Consider the following 17,975-nt stretch of genomic DNA (forward strand, 5'->3'; position numbering starts at 1 on the left):
CCACTTAGCCGCCATCTTCCCTAGAGCTGCCATTATCTGTATCTGCCTCTGTGACTTCCAAAAATTTTTTTCAGCCCGTTGGGAACCAAACCTCTGGTGAAAATGGGTTGTTGTCTTCTCTCTGGATATATTTTTTTTCCTCTGGAAGAAGGTTTGGCTGGGAGGATGAAGAATTGCAAAGGCCTTTCATTCTCTTTAAATGACCAGGTGGAACTATGGAGAACCCATACTTCTCAGGTGAGAGAACAATGGAATTGAATCAGAGGGCAGTTGAGGAAATGAATGCAGGAACTAATTTACCTGAGAAGCCCTGTGAAAACTCCTACTGATTTTCCTGCCAGGGCTTTTTTCCATGAGTAGATTCAGGGATCCTAGCAGGGCTGGAGCCAGTACAGGGCAGTAGAGCTTTGCTCCCAGAATCCAAATATCAATGGGCAAGGTGGACAGTGATCATTTTATAGCTTTAAAGTCTTGGTGCTTTTTACTCATCTGTTGACATCTTGCTAATTAGACACTACTCTTTCTTACTTCTTTTATTGACTCTAGCCAACCAGTTGGTCAACAAGTGTTTATTCATTTAAAAAACCCTTACCTTTTATCTTAGGATCAATATTAAGTATTGGTTCTAAGGCAGAAGAGTGATAAAGACTAGGCAATTGGAGTTGAGTGACTTGCCCAAGGGCACACAGCTAGGAAGTAGCTGAGGTTAGATTTGAACCTAGGATCTCCTGTCTCTAGACTTGGCCCTCTATTCACTGAGTTACCTAGCTACCTCTCAATAAGCATTTATTAAGGGCTTTTCTTGCGCTAGGAACTGTGCTGTATGCCAAGTCACAAAGATGAAAAGATTGCCCCAGTAACCTCGAGGAGCTCATATTTGAAGAGGGGATATGATGGCAAATAACCATACATTGAAGACATATACAGAGAAGGAAAATTTATAGGATTGGTTATAAAAAGAAAAAGATAATCAGAACGCTCTTCCCAAGTCTATCCAGTCACAAGTGTTAAGCCACTCACAGAGTGAAGGTGAAGGATTCCACATTTCTAATAAGTGGCCATCTAGCCTCTACTTCCTGTCATTAGGACTTAAAGAGCTGGACTTTCCTGTTGGGGATAGTGTGTCCAGATTTTCTGGCCACTCACAATATAGCAACACCTCTGTGTGATGAGACATTTTTAAACCCTGCATGTTAGGCAACCAGACAAAATTCATGAACACAAAGCAACCTGGATTGAAAAAAAATCCCTTTACAAAATCCTTTGTTCTTTTTAAAACAATATTTTATTGACATCTTTTGTTTTTACATTGCGAAAATTTCTTCCAGAATCTCTCTTTCCTTTCTCAGAGAGCCAACCCATATAATAATATCTCTTCGGGGATATGCTTGTTCTTTGTCATTTGGTACCTTTGATTTTTTCGGTAGTAGTTTTTCTGTTTACCTTGTAGTCACTGTATAGTTTTCTTAATTTATTCACTCTGTGTCACTTTATGCAAGTCTTTTTAATATCTAACATCAGTCATTTCTTATAGCACAGAAATATTATTACATTGCATTCATGTACCCCAATTTTTTAGTACTTTCCCAATTGATGGGCATTTTTTTTTGCTATCATTAAATAATGCTTCTATAAATACTTTGATATATATGGGAACTGCCCCAGGGCCCAACCTGGACCACTGTCTCTGTCTCTGAGCACTTCATCCTACCACTGTCTCCCAGGACACCACACGGAGCATCCTACACAGCTGATGCCACCGTCGAGGGCCCAGGGAACGAGGCAGGACCCACTACTGTGGACACCGACACACGGAACCAGACCTGAGCCACGTACCATGACCCACTTCAACAAGGGCCCTTCTTATGGGCTCTCAGCCGAAGTCAAGAATAAGATTGCCTCCAAATATGACCATCAGGCAGAGGAAGATCTTCGTAATTGGATAGAAGAAGTTACAGGCTTGAGCATTGGGACAAACTTTCCGCTGGGCTTAAAAGATGGCATCATACTCTGTGAACTTATAAACAAGCTACAGCCAGGTTCAGTGAAAAAAGTTAATGAATCTTCATTAAACTGGCTTCAGTTGGAGAACATTGGTAACTTTATTAAAGCCATTCAAGCTTATGGTATGAAGCCACATGACATCTTTGAAGCAAATGATCTCTTTGAAAATGGAAACATGACCCAAGTTCAGACTACATTGGTAGCTTTAGCAGGTCTGGCTAAAACAAAAGGATTCCATACGACAATTGACATTGGTGTCAAATATGCAGAAAAGCAAGCGAGGCATTTTTAATGAAGGAAAACTAAAAGCTGGACAAAGTGTGATTGGCCTGCAGATGGGAACCAACAAATGTGCCAGCCAGGCAGGAATGACTGCTTATGGGACTAGGAGGCATCTTTATGATCCCAAAATGCAAACTGACAAGCCTTTTGACCAGACAACAATTAGTCTGCAGATGGGAACTAACAAAGGAGCCAGTCAGGCTGGAATGTTAGCACCTGGTACCAGAAGAGACATCTATGATCAGCAGCTAACATTACAACCAGTGAACAACTCAAGGATTTCGTTACAGATGGCGACCACTAGATTGGATGAGAACTTCTCAAATTTTTTAGCCTAGATAATGATTTTTAAAGCCACATTTCTCCAAGATGCTCTTTAAAAAATCATCTTGATCAGCTCCTGCCTGTGGCCCTCTCCGGCTCCTGCTTCTGCTCCTGGCCTCTCACCTGGTGCCTGAGCTCCAGGCCCTGCTTGTCTGCTCTCCAGCTCCCGGCCCTACCCACCCCGGCGGTCTGTCTCTCACCCATCTGGCCTCCGACCAAGATGGCTCATCACCCCAGCCCCAGACCCACGAGGGTCATCACCCAGATCCTTGGAGCAGATCGCTCAGGACTCATTGCAATCAGCTGGTAACAGTATTGGGCGGAGGGGAGAGATGAGAGGGAAAGGAGAATGGGCAATTTTCCCTTAGGCTAAGCCTCCACGTGGATGGGGGTATTGACCACAGGGTTTTCATAGCAGGAAAGAGAGAGAAGAAACAGATTTTTCAAGCAGGAACATAAAAAGCAATGGGCTATTTAAAAGGATACCTTTTGACTGTTCTGGTAATTTCATTGACTTCACCTATCTGTCAGGAAGCAGACTCAGCCCAAAGATTCAACTTTGGAGGGGCAAATGGGTGGCTCAAAGAACTGAGAGCCAGACATAAAGACATTCGGTCCTGGGTTAAAATCTGGCCTCAGATACTCCCCAGCTGTGGGGCCCTGAGCAGATCCCTTAAACCCCATTGCTTAGCCCTTACTACTCTGCCTTCAGAAAATAGTCATTTAAATGGATAATCACACCTAAGGAACTTTGAAGAGACTAAAGGCTATATTTTAAGGCATTTCAGACTCCAATGGTTTATAAAAACTTTCTGTATTTCTATTGCATTTTTTGTTATGGTTTAACTTTGTGATTTTAAGTTCATATATTACTGGATTTGATATTATTCTGTTATACTGTTCATTTTAATGCACTGAGTTAACTATTGTTAAATTCTGTTGTTTTCCCCCTATAACTGGGCTGAAAAAATATTATTGAATAAGTCCATATATGAAAAAAGTTTTTCTATTTTGCCTTTGTAAAATTGTCATAGAGATAGATGGACTTCTTCAGAACTGGTTATAATTGTATTAACAACCTTTGGAAAATTTAATGTGCTAAATATCTCAAATGATTTTAAGGGTTTTTTAAATATGATTTTTGTAATTTTTTTAACAATCTCTGGTTATTTTTGCCTGCCCCTACCACGAGGTAGGGCCCATTCTAGTAGCTGAAGTGAAATACATTTTATAACCCCCAACCTTCCCACATGTGAATGGAAGTTGGGCAGTTAATCTCAGGGCATTTGTATCCCTATAAGCCTCAAAAAAAGGACCCCTTTATTTATACTCTTTAGCTTACTATTTTACTTGTACCAGAATGATATATAGATTACTTGATTATGTTCTTAAACCTAGATGAGTTTTACTTTGTTTAAAAATATGTTTATACCCCAAGGTTGAAAGATTGCTACGTTTGTAAAAACTTATGACAAATGTCCATCAATTCATAGGTTTTAAAATGCCATACAGCAACTTATGTGAAATATGACAGTGTTTGTTTGCTATTGTAATTAATTAGGTTATTGAGAATTTTGGGGATATTGATAACTACTTTTTTGTACTACTGTTCAATTCATTTGCCTTCTACTCACAGTGATCACGGCCAGATATTAAGAGGAAATGGATCTCATTTTTGGTGAGAAAGCCTTGCATTTTATATTTTCTTAACTGACACAGAGTGTCAATGATTATAAGCTACATTTTTGAATTTTTAAAGCTCTTTTATTATTATATTTTTCTTGCATGTGCAATATACTTTTTCAGGTTTTTTTTTTTAATTTTTTCTCTCCCTTTATATTTGAAGCACATGTCACCAGTATTAAGATTTTCTTTAATCTTTTGATTTTTCAATACTACAAGTTTAAGGTACATTTGTCAGAGCATGCCCTAAAAAGCTTGTGACTATAAAAATGATGCCACAAATTATTTTTAAATAAATTATGGGACTTTGCTTAATGATTCTGTCTGATTCCAGGACAAGATATACACACAAGAGCCATTGCACAGAGCCAAAGAAAAGCCAATCCAGGATGGATTGATGCACTTCTAGGCCAATACAAAGGTTTTGAACCTAATATGAGACTTGGGGTTGTGACACTTGACTTATGTTAAGATGTAGGCCTTCCTTGTGTCCACGCTCACTCTGAAGATACTCAGACGAGTATCCCCAAACTTGGCTCCTACTTGGCTTCTATAATCTGGTCTCTTTCTTTTCTGCCTCTCATAGTGTGGCGACTTTCTGTACTCCTGGCTACTGACTGGGTAAATGCACCATTGCTTCGATCATTTTGATTGGGCCCTGATTGAAGGACCTGTTATAGATTTATTTTTCTTTTACTTGGAATGTTTACACATAAGACTTTGATAGTCTATATTTTCATCCAGAATTTTTTTCTTTTCTTTTTGATTTTTCTGATATCTTTTTAATTTCTCTTACCAATTGATTCATATACCTCATACCTCAGCCATGCATCCCTAAGTTATCCTGTTTTTTTTTAATCACCCTCTTAATGGGGGGAATGTAAAAAATATCATTATTTAAATTGCAAAGTTTAAATTCCTTTTGAGAAGAATTTTAGGTAAAGAAGATGCTACCTCTCTGAATCCAGAACTGAACTGTTGGAGAAGCCACCATGAAGAAGCCCCCAGACCATAAGCTGCACAAAATTGAACTTTGGGTGTGGTTGATTGAACATTTATTTATATGTATACTTTCATGCCAAAGGGGACTGCCCCCTAACTGGCTTTTTGTCAATGCGTTCAGCAATTATTGATTTTATTCTTTTTTTTTCTCTTATCCTCAAATTATTGTAAACTTTACATTGATTATGTTTTTATGATCCTTTGGGGAAGGACTTCTTCCCAGAGGATCAAATGGAGGAATGTAAAATTGAGATTTGAACTCTGGACTTCAATCCCCACAAGCCCTTGCTCCACTTCCCCAAAATGCTTTGTAATCCCACGGAATTCTGAGGTAGGCGAGATCGAGAAGGTATTTAAGCTGATTACAAAGGCTTTTGAGGGCTCTTTGGACTTCTGTTTTGGAGCAGACACGTCTCTTCTGTGATGTGAGGTTATCTGGCCTAGGCCTCTGGCCTAGGCATGTGTTTTTTTCTTATTCTGTATTTTCTTTAATCTTTAACCTTTAATAAACCTCTAAAAATATAATACTCCTTGCAGAGAGAAACTAATTTCAACCTGCCTCAGTCTCCCCTAAGATTTTAATCTTTACAGGACCTCCTGGGATATGTGTAAATCAGGAATTCTTGGCCTCTTTTGTGACAGGACTACCAGAGGCCTGATGAAATCTCCGGACTTGCTGTTTATAAATTATAAATTGAAATACATAGGACTGCAAGGGGAAGGAAATTAGTTACATTGAAAAGTAAAAGAAACTAATTATATTGAAGTAAAGGATGTCAATTTCCCTCCATCTAAGTTCACAGAAGCCCTGAAATCTCCCTATGATGCCTTTAGGGCTTTGTGGACCCCAAGTAAACACTTATTCTAAGGGATGGTGCATTTAAGAGCTAGATGAAGAATTCTGAAATACAAAGAGGATAATGAGAAAGATTGATAGAGATGAAAGAGGGCATGTGCTGTGAAGATTTGATTTAGCTACCTCCTGATGTTGTTAATGTAACAATGGAGATACTTGGTCTAACAGAATCAGGAATGTCTTGTGAATTCTACATTTCTCCACCCTACTTAGTCTAATAGGGTCAGGAATGTCTGTACCTATACTTAAGGATTAAGTATCTAGGAGGATGGCCTTGGATAGACATGTGCAGAAACAGCTGACAGATCCCAGGGCTGTCCTAAGGCAAGCTAAGCTACCATTGGTACAGATAAGATGCAGGAAAGTGACATAAAACCATCTATATAGGGCATATCACTCCCTCTCTTCGCTCTTTTCCCCCGGAGAGGTGGATTTGGCTGGTGACTTCCTGTGAGCTGCCTGGGAACCAGTTCGATCCTAGAACTCGAGCCTGGAGGAGCTCCCTCAGACAGCTTCCTTGAGATGGTTTCATGGTGAGTGATAAGACTGACTTCCCTTTCCCTTGGCCAAGGCCTTGAACTCCTGCCTGGCTCAGCCTGAGCGGGAGCAGTTTAAATTAACTCTTTCCTCTCACTCTCTCTTCTCCTTAATTCCTTCTCTCTATATTAATTAAAATTACCATAATTTCCAGCTGACTTTGGTATTTTATTTGGGATATCCCATGGTGACCAATAATTAAATATATATTTTAGGTCACAACTATAAAATTATCCTTATAGTGCAAGATTTTGGGGAACCAGCTTATGGGCAAGCAATGGTTAAGATAAGAGATAAATTTGTGGCAGTATTCTGGAGTGTTTGGACTGGTAGTCATATGACTAAGGCCCTCATTTTTTTATAGTTTAAAATACATTAACACATTTTCCCATATTGCTTTTCATAAAAATAAAATCCATGGAGAATTAGGGAAGGTATTATTATCCATCCTCTGCCTCTTCCAATAATGAGGAAAATAAGACCCAGAGAAGTGAAGACATTTTCCTACAGAACCAGAACTAGTGTGGGGCAAATAGGACTTTGTCCCAGGACAAAATCTGGTAGGAGCAGAAATAGTAGTTACTTTCACTGGATCATATCAGAATTTGAAGGCATCTTAAAGGCCATCCATGTCCTATTTCTTCATTTTGTAAAGAAACTGAGGTACAAGCAAATTTAAAAATTAGATGTTGTTTCGTCAACCAATAAAATCCAGTTCAATACAATTCATTTTAGATGAACAAATATTTATTAGACACTTACTATGATAGCATCACAAATAATGTGCTACATCTGAGTCAGGAAGATAAGAGTTTGAATTCTGCCTCATTCATTCATTCATTTGCTGTGTGCTTGACTCCAGGAACCTCGTTAGGCAATGAGACCCTGCCTCACCTCACGGAGACTATGGCCAGAGGGAACATCTGTCCTGGTTCTCTTTCCCTTTCCTTTAGAAATGAAATGAAATTGCAGCTTGGTGGAGGTAACATGGTGGGACAGAGCCCTGTTCCCTCTGTGCTAGTTATAGCCCTGCTTTTCCCAAATTTATAAATGCATGGAATATCACTGTCTATTTCTTAGACCCAGATGTTGACATAAAGGTAGGCATAGGGAGACCTAAAGCCATCTGTTGGGAAAGAATTCTTTACCGTGCCTTGAGGCTTTCATGAAAGTGTGGAATAATTGGATAACTGGACTTGAGTAACTAGAATAAGTAGATTTGGAATTTTGAAGACCCCAATGGAGACATTTAGTTGGCAGTGTGATTGGTTTAGACAAATTGATGTATCTGGGCCTCAGTTTTCTCATCTATAAAATAGTGATAATAGAATCCATTTTACAGTGTTGTAAGATCAGATATAAAAACCTTGGCAATTTTTTCAAAGGCTACATATCAATGAACTACTGTTATAGTGAAAGGGAGGTTCAACTTTCTAGCCTGTTTCATGATCGCACCCCTAAGGCTGTTTCCTTTGTAGAGTTTTGTAAAGACTTGGACTCATGGGACATGAAACTGAATCTTAGCTCTGACACTGGCTGCCTGTTTGACCAGGAACAATCCAGTCTGAGGCTCTAAAATGCCTTTAAATGCCTCATCTGTAAAATGACAGGGTCGTACACGACCTCTGAGATACAATCTCACTTTAGATCTTGGACTCTCTTCTCCATGAACCAATTCGGAATTCTCTTGGCTCCTTTTGTGCTATTCATTTATCCTCACTTACCTAGCAATGGAAGGACTGAGATCCTTTAGTTTTCTCTCTTTCTATTACCTCTATGTCTTATCTGGGCTGCTAGGTGGTGCCGTGGCTAGAGCACCAGATCTGAAGTCAGCAAGACTCGTCTTCTCTTCTCGAGTTCACACCTGGTTCAGACACTTGCTAGCTGTGTGACCCACCTCAAGTCAAGTAAGCCTATTTGCCTCAGTTCCTCCTCTGTAAAATGAGCCAGAAAAGGAAATGGCAAATCACTTTCTTTGCTGAGAAAACTCCATATGGAGTCATGAAGAGCTCATTGGAGTGAACAACAAATAGAATAGAATAAGACCCTGGATCAAGGGAGGATATAGTCTAAGACCTACTGTGGATGGATGAAATTGTAGCTACATTCCTGCCAGTCCCCCACTCTAGCCTTCTTCCTTCTCTCCCAAAACACCCTTAAAAAAAAAAAAAGGAAGCACCTGGAGCAGACAATATGCCAGTTTGCCACAGACTTCTGGCTCTTTATTGACAAACTTCCATGCTGTGTTGACCTTGGCAAAGTACAAATGTAGAGAAGGGGCTCCTACTGTATCTTGCATGTACCTAGACACACAAGAGTGGTAAAGAGGGAACACTCTGCAAACCTTAAAACACTGTATGAACGCCAGTCATTACTATCATCTATTTTTATTAGCTTTCAGTTCCCAGGCTTCCATTTGGGTGATGCCATTATTCATGGAGCCTTCTACTCCACTCCTCTGCCCTCAAGTGGGATTTCTAGAGCAAGTCTGGGTGGCTGGTAAGTGTTGAACAACTCATCTGGGGAGCAGGGTAGGGAATGTATGCACACACACACACACACACATTTAAAAAAAAATCCTTACCTTCTATCTTAGAGTCTATATGAAGTATTGGCTTCAAGACAGAAGAGGGGTAAGGTGGGGTTAAGTGACTTGCCCAGGGTCACACAGCAAGGAGGTATTTGTCACCAAGATCCCCTGAACACACATTTTAAAATTTAATATAATTAACAAATCAAGCCCTGATTTGTAGTGATTATGATGGTTGTGGTATAGTTAACAATTGGCTCTTGAAAGCCAGTTTGAAATGCTTCCTCTATGTAATTTCCCCCTCAATGGACACTGCTTTGAAGCAGAAACTTTGTTTTTTTTTCTTTGTTTGGACTTTTCTTTATAACTTCAGCGCTTAGCATAGTGCTCACTACCTAGTAAATAACACTTCATGTTTGTTGATTGACTGACCTCTTACCACTTGAGACTTCTTGAAGGCAGAGATGGCTTTACTTTGGCCTTTGTATCCTTTGATCCTAGCCCAATGTCTGATCCATATTAGGTGCTTAATAAATGCTTGGTTGGTTAATGTGGTCTTCCAAAAGGCAGAAGAAACCAAACATCCCAGTAATTATTCATTAAGAGCTAAAAATGTACTACTATGAAAGGCTTTCCGTTCTCTCTGCCAGATTCCAAACTGTGGTCCTACAGTAGAGTCCAAAACAATTAAGGTCTCTCCTGATGACTCATGGATTGGCTGGAGAGACTGTAAATGGTGCAGACATAGAAGAGAGACAGACTTTTAGGGGTTTCTGAGGTTGTCTGGAATAGGTAAGGGCTCACATAGATCTAGAACTAGGAGGGTCATTGGCAGTCACCCAGTCCTATCCCCTTATTTTATGAATAACAAAACTGGAATCAAGAGAGGTTAAAAGATTGAACGGAGGCCACCCAGGTACTGAGCGAGAGTCAGGGCTGGACTTGGGCCCTCTGGCTCTAAGCTCAGCCCTCTTTCCACTAACCCCATATAGGGAGTTTCTTGGCTTCCTCATCAGTAAAATGGGGATAATGATAGCACCTTCTTTATTGTGTTGTTGTGTAATGGGAAAAGGATAGAGATAGGGTAAGGTTTAAGAGAAGTGGAAGGCTGTCTTTAGACCTATAGTAGGAACTCAAAGGAAAGGATTTTAGCAGGCAGAAGGCAGAGGAGGAACAGTTTGGAAGTGACAACTGATAGAGAATGACTTGACTTCCTGGTGGAGGTTAGGAGCTTCCTGTCTGGGAATGGTGGAGGAAAGGCAGGCTTATTGTAGCTCATCTACCTCAACCTGACTGTGGAGAAAGAGTGTACCCCTAATTCATCTTTTGGGGTACTCTATTTGATCTGGAAAGACCTAGAAAAGGATATGACTATATCTGATGTAATTTTCAGAAAGTTTTATCTAAAAAATCCTGTCAGATCGACTGAGATTTTACCTCAGGGGTCACACACCCTGGGGTGAACTTAGCCGTTGAAGTTCATTTATAATGGCATTTTTGAGACAGCTTTTGGCGAATAAATCAAACCAACCAACTACTGAGGATTATAGTTAGCTTAGTCCATTTTGGGGATACCTAGATAGAAACAGAGAGCTATTAAGTTAGCTGGAAGACCAGAAGGCTCCCTCTTACAAGGGATATAGAGGATTATGGGAAATTAGCTAGATCCCTTAGAGTTAGGGACCCCTTGTTCTAATCCTCAGATTATATTCCCTCTTAAAATAAAAGATGCTGCTTTTTATATCAATTGTCTCCTAGGCTTTTGCACACCAGAGGTCAGAATACCCGGCTGGGTATTCAGGGGGATCCCTGAGTGGATCTACAACTATCAGCATCTGTGGGGTCCCTTTATATTAATTTTTTAGCTATGAAACTAAGACATGAAAATCACTTTGCTACTTAAATTGCTCTATAAATACAATTATTGTTCATTCTTATCCTAGCAGCTTTGCTCTTTCCTCATAGCACTCACTACTGACAAAGAACCTGGAGGCTCCTGAGGGAACAGAATCTGAGGCAGGAAGCACCAGGGGTTGTTTCAGACCATCTGTCTTGCTTTCTGCCTGGATGTTCTGTTAAATTTCCTTATCTCAACGATCAATATATTCTTCTTTAAGATAAGTTGAAAGAACCAGCATATGGTGACAGGAACCTTGTTTCTTGAAACTTGAGTTTGCCTCAAGTCCAGTAAATGTTCTTTCTGGGGAATGAGATGGGAAGGGGAGTGTGAAAAAGTGGGTAGAGAGAAGGGACCAGAATATGTCTCATTGGCTGAGTATTACCTTGTCCTGGATAGCTGAATGTCTAATATTATAAATAACAATAAAAAAGAAAATGATAAATAAACAGAAACACTTTGCTAAAAAAACCAAAATAAAACAGAAGCCAGAATGGGGATTCTGTTGTTATACACTGATTTTTAAAAAACCTTTCCCTTCCATCTTACAATCAATACTGTATATTGGTTCCAAGGCAGGAGAGTGGTAAGGGTTAGGAAATGGGGGTTAAGTGACTTGTCCAGAGTCACACAGCTAGGAAGTGTCTGAAGCCAGATTTAAATCCAGGATCTCCTGACTCCAGGCCTGGATCTCTATCCATTGAACCATTCAGCTGTCCCCAATACATTGATTTTCAATTAAAAAGTCCACAGGTTAAAATACAATTTCTAATACTGCTATTGATACATGTATTATATTTTTATTATCTGTCAGTCTCTAGTCTCCTTCAATCATGGTCATCACTCACTTCAATTTGTAGATAGATGTCTCTGCAGTCTCACTGATGTGGAGACTTCAAGTAGCATACATCAAAACTCATCGATACTTTCTTGCTTCATTTTCCACATCCTTCTGTAATTTTTCCAGAGGACCCATCCAACATAGTGGAAGCTTTCTCCTACTTCTTTGAATGTTCCAGGGATATGAAGTAGGGGTTTCCAAACCTTTGATCAGAAAAAAAGGTTTGATTCCTGCCTTAACCTTTCCCTCAGACTGTCACCGTCTTTTCTGGGTTCTGATTTGGGGGTGGATGTGCAGTAGGGCTCCCCTGAAGGCTTCAGTTTGCTCCTGATCATAGACACCCAAGTCCCAACAGACAGGAAGCTGTTTCCTGGAGCTGTCCAGAGCTCCAGAGGTCTCCTTGAGCCTGCAGAAGACACCCCTGGCAGACTACACTGACTGCCATTATAAAGACCCGTGTTATGCCGTAAGCGATGGGCTGTGCTTGTGCCTAATATTGGGCTAATGTTTGCGACACTTATAGGAAATGGCTTTGGTACCAAGTGATTAGGGTCAGAATTGGTTTGCTGATCTTTTTCTATGTCCACTTTCCTGCAGGACACCGGTGGAGCTGTCCTAGCCTCATGGTGAGAGGGGGTAGCCCCCTCCATGGTAGCACTGAAGTAGAACGTGGAGTTCTCTTGTCTTCTCCCCTTTCCTCCTCCTTGTCCAATGGGACTTTCTGAAATGCTCTTTTCCGGTCTCCAGGGTACTTTGGTTTGAATTCTACAAACTTCTTCCTGAGCGCCACATTTGCTCAATGAGAAATCATCTTGCAAAACGTCAGATACCTTTTCCTTGGGAGAAACATAAGGTCCTTCTAGTACAGCAACAGACAACGTTTTATGGGTGGGTGCATGGACATGCTGATGACTTGAGAGGGTGATAAAACTTGATGTTTCCAAAGGGTCCTCTTTAGTTTCTGGGATGTCTTCAGCCTGAGAATCTTTTTGCCAGGAAGTCTGACATGGTGGGCCACAGTGTTTCTGAGGTAAAGGGAATTCTTTCTCTAAAAATGAAAGCTTCATTTGGGGGCCAAAGCATTTCGATGTTATGTAGATGGGTGGGCAAAAACAGTCTAGGCCACCATTGCCAAATGCTGCATTGATTTTGGACATATTTCCAGTTTTTAAGGCCAGCTTCACTAGCAGCCAATGGTGATGACATTTGGCAGTGGCCTCATCCCTTACCACCTGGCTCCCGGTAGATGCTCCCCAATCCATGCTAAGGGAATTCCCCTGATATTTGGGGTCTTTGGGGTCTTCAACTGGGTACAAGCCTAGACTTTCTGACTTTTCTTCAACTGGTTTTGTACACTGAAAGGAAGAAGGCTCTTTTTCTGTTTTATCACTGTCTACAGAGCCACAGAACTTCCTTATAAAACCCTGCCATATTTCTGTGGATTTGGGGTGTAGCAGGCTATAATAAATTACCAGTGAGGCACAGCCTGAAAAAGACCAAAAGAACATGAGATTATTCAGCAGAAGTCCTGAATCTTCCTAATATAATGCATCATCTCATAGGTAAGGTACTTTTTGTAGAATTGTGACATGACTATTAAAAGAGGACTTTTGGGGGTCCTTCAGACTGGAATATCCTCCCAGGTATTAATGTTTGTTGTCTCCTTAACTGTCTTCCTATTGACTTACCTTTGTGTGGTTAATCATTTAAGAAAGGAAAAGGACATTATAGGTCATCTCTGGGATGTCACATGGTTCAGTAAAAAAATGCAGAGGAACTTGGAATGGGAGGATTTGGGTTTGAATCTACCTCTGACACTTATGTGACTTGGCAAGTGCTTCTCTGGGCCTCTAGCTCGCTCACTAGTAAAAAAAAAAAAGAGGGAGAAGTGGGCTATTTCTAGCTCTCATTCTAGAAGATTCTTTGCTCTGGTCAACAAGATCACTCATTTTTGCCAATGAAGAAACCAAGATCCATCCAGGTTTTGACTTCTCCAATGTCACGGTAATGAGAAGCAGACAGAGAATCTGATTCCTGCTCTAGCACATTTTCCTTGGACCACACTGCCTTGTCATATTATCTTCCTCAAACAGAATATCAGTGCCCTAAAGGCAAGGATTATTTTGTTTTTGTTTTGGTATCTCGAAAAATGCCTAGATTGGCTAATGTTTCTATTAATTTAAGGTTGGCCATTGTTTTACATACATTTCCCTTTGATCTTTGTAACAATTCTGTGAGGCAAGTAGTCTTTTACCTCCATTTAAAAGATGAGAGAATTGAGATGGAGAGAGGCTAAATAATCTTCCTTAGATCAGTTACACAGCTAGTAAATGTAGGAAGAAGGATTTGAATCTATGTCTTTCAGAATCCAAATCTAATACTCTAGCCATTGTGCTAGCATAGTGCCTTGCATGTATTAAGTAACTAATAAAATCTTGTTGAACTAAAATGAATTGTACTGAATTGGATTTGTCTGGTTGTCTGAGCACTTAATTTTTAACCTGTTCCTAAAGAAAAGTTTAGCATTAAATTAGAAGAGTTTCCAACATTTTAAAAACAACAGTGTCTTAGGGCTACTGATTCTGGGATGAATTCTTTGAGGGCAGCTCCAGTTAAATAACTGTACTAATAGAAGGAAATCACATGAGGGAGTGAATGAGTGTGTGTATGTGTGTATACAGTTTCTTAGGAATCACAATTTCATACAGAGTGATGAGTTAGAAGCTCACAAATACACGGGTTGGTGCATTCCAAAGAACAACAGAATCTCTACAAAACAGCTCCTCAGGAGCCCTCCAGGGCATGGAATTTCCACAACCCAAACAATACTTCCGCTAAACAAAAACATCTTAATCACTTTTTGTCAGCTCCATTTATTTTTGTCAGATGTTTTGACTATGTCAATAATTTCTTTAACAGAATATTTTCCAGTCACCCTCCCACACGGATTTAAGCTTCCTGTTGTACTGGTTGGAATTCCTCATTTTAAGTTTATCATTATAAGTAGTATGAGACTTGGGGAAATAACATGGAGGAGCTGGTGAATCTGAAATATAAAGAGTGGAAGAGACTCTAGCGATCACTTGGGCTAGGCCATTCATTTTACCAGTGAAGAACCCAAGACTTGGGAAAATGAAGGGATGTGCCCAAGTGACACAGCTAATGGAGCACAGGCAGGCCCTATTTAATCTTGGACAATTCACTTAAGGTCTCTGAGTCTCAGCTTCCTTATCTTTAAAAATGAAGGAATTGCACTAGATGAACATGAAGGTCCTCCACGTCCAATGATCCTATACAAATATATGTGTATGTATGTATAGTATGTATGTTATATAGATGTTTATATGGAAACACACACATATCACTTACATACAGACATAAAATGCTGGCCGTGGAGTTAGGAAGATGAGTTCATATCCTGCCTCAGATATTTATTTAGCTTGGACAAGCCATTAAATTCTGTCAGCCTCAGTTTCCTCATCTATAAATAGGGATAATAATAGCATCTGTCTTTCTGAATGGAAGATCAAATTAGAAAAATATGTAAAGCACTTTGCAAAACTTAAAGTGCCATATAAATGTTAGCTATTATGATGATATATTTTAGGCTAGAGCTATGATTTTAATGGTTTGTGGATTTCTTCCAGAAACCAGATAAATAACCGATCTACAACTTAGATAGTCTTAGATAGCATATTTAATTTATATAGTAATAGCCTATAGGACTGAGAAGTGAGCAGTTTGCCTTTGGACATCCATCTGCACACAAATGTGTGTATTTTATATATACAAAGTCATTTCTTTACTACCTGAGACATTTGCTATATTAGAAAACTGAAGTTAGGAGAACTGGCAGGAAAATGGCAGACAGATACTTCACCACTATGGGAAAGGCCTTGAGATTATCATGTGAGAACTGGCTAAAGGAAATGGGGATGTTTAGCTTGGAGAAAAACAGACTTGGGTGGGCGTATGGGGCAGGAAAGCTGTCTTTAAGTGTCAGAAAGATTGTTATGTAGAAAAGGAATTCGCCTTGTTTTGCTGGGTCCAAAAGGGTTGAATGAAGACCAAAGGGAAGAAGTCACAGATTCAGATTTTGGTGTGAAGTAAGAAAAAAGCTTCTCACTAGAACTCTTAAACAATATATATTGAGGGAGGGAATCTTGTTCAGATATGGATCAGAAAAGAATGCTTCTAAATTCCCTTTTGACTGACATTCTGTGAATCTGTCAAATCCTTACAATACATAGTCTAGGGAGTAGACTTGAGAAGAGAAGGCAGAAAATCAGATCTTGCTCTTTTTTCCCCATCTCCCTGCTCTTCTCAATGAGGAAAGGCATGCAGAGGAATTCCTCCCTGGGAATAGTCCAGAGAGCCAAAGGTGATCCCTTCAATAGTTGGGAAAGAGGAGGAGTCAGGCCCAACATTCACCTAAAGAGTCCTTCCTTTTTACCCAAGGTATAAGGTGTAAAGGGCTCTCACTGACTTTGGGAGAGCCCCCCCCCCCAACCCAAGAGGCCATCTATATTCCTTCCCCTTATTGGAGGTCTTCAGATCAAAACTTGTTGAGTACACCGTTGCTGAGATTCTCATCAAAGGGCAGATTTACAGAATCACAATATTTTAGAGTGAGACGAGATCTCCAGGACTATCTAGTCCTCTCCAGACCAGAAAAAAGATTCTCTGCTCCCCTAGGTTCCTTTCATCTCTGAGTCTGTAGCTGTACAGGAGGCCTTTACAAACTGGTCAGCCCCAGCACGACACAATTCCATGACGCTGAACCAAGCAAATTAAGAAATAGGCCATACTCATTCTTTGAACCTTAGCTCAGGTACCAGGACACATAGTTCCTTCAGAGGAGTGGGAAGAGAAAGGCACACTGAAATGCCATCCAGGAAAGAGAATTGGTGAAGCAGACATCTGTCTTCTTTGATCTATGAACCTTTACTAATGGCCTGCCTCTTGGACTGGTCCTTCTTATATGTTTCCAGGCCCGCCTCAGAAGATGCTCTTCTCTGGTTCCCTAACTCTGAGGGATGTCAGCCCTATTATCTTGTCGGGCAACCAAAACCTCCTACTCATCTACTCTAGAAAACAATCTTGTTGAAGAATTTGCACGTGAGCAACTGAATTTTTACATACCACGGTTCCCTCTCTTCCTGACCCAAAGACAGTCCTTTGCATCTACAGTCGTAAGGTTTTGTATTTAGAGCTGGAAAGAATTTTAGAGGACATCAAATCTAGCCCCCTCATACAGATAAGAAAACTGAGGCTCAGAGAGGTTAAATCATTTGCCTAGGCTATGTGTCACACAATTTTAAGTGTCTGAAGGCCAGATTCCAAGCCCAGCAACTATAACCCTATCCATTATACCATGATGCCTCTATTTTGCATTGACTCATCTGTATTCCTGTGCTCTGACTCCCTCCAATGGCATGTGAGCTACTTGAGGGCAGACTCTTTCCTTTTTGCCTCTGTATCCCTAATACCTGGCATAGTGCCTGGCACATAGTAGCCACTTAACTGTTTATGACTGAATAAATGGTAGAATGTGTAATGGATTTGGAGTTAAGACTAAGAAGGTGTGGGTTCCTTTCCCAACTCTGCCATGATGTGCCCTTGGGTACTTTATAAGCCTTAGTCTCCCCTCCTGTAAAATATGGGGGTTGGGATAAATAATGTTGAGGAACCAGGATTAGAGTCCTGGCACTTATTAGTTATATACTCTTGAGTACAAACTCTCTGGGCTTCAATTTCTTCTTCTCTTTAATTAAAGAGTTAAATTGATGGCCTCAAAGTTTTCTTCCAGCTCTAAGTCTATGTATCTGATATCCTACGATTCCTTTTGGGATCACAAGGGTATGGGAAAGGGAAAGGATAAGGGTTATCTCCCAGATACCTATTTTCAGATGGGCCCTTGGGGCCCAGGTAACTGCTCACAATCTCAGGTTCTTTCAGGATATGGCAAAAATTGCTCCCTTCCTGTATCCTCCACTTAATAGTGTCCTAGTGACAATTC

At 40.3% G+C, this 17,975-nt stretch overlaps 1 protein-coding gene and 1 pseudogene across 2 annotated transcripts in view; one reads left to right on the forward strand and one right to left on the reverse strand.

The window, feature by feature from the left end:
* Nucleotides 1-1,788: 1,788 nt before the first annotated feature.
* Nucleotides 1,789-4,727, forward strand: LOC130456526 (calponin-3-like; annotated as a pseudogene).
* Nucleotides 4,728-7,413: 2,686 nt separating this feature from the next.
* The window catches only part of XKR5 (XK related 5), a 38,247-nt gene continuing 27,685 nt past the window's right edge, over nt 7,414-17,975 (reverse strand). For both annotated transcript variants that reach the window (XM_001381550.4, XM_007476235.3), the window contains exon 7: nt 7,414-13,442. In XM_001381550.4, coding sequence (XP_001381587.2) covers nt 12,166-13,442 — 1,277 coding nt within the window. In that variant the 3' untranslated portion in view covers nt 7,414-12,165. The remainder of the gene's footprint in view (nt 13,443-17,975) is intronic.

The sequence above is a fragment of the Monodelphis domestica genome, chromosome 1, assembly GCF_027887165.1.
Source record: "Monodelphis domestica isolate mMonDom1 chromosome 1, mMonDom1.pri, whole genome shotgun sequence".
Taxonomy (NCBI): Eukaryota; Metazoa; Chordata; class Mammalia; order Didelphimorphia; family Didelphidae; genus Monodelphis; species Monodelphis domestica.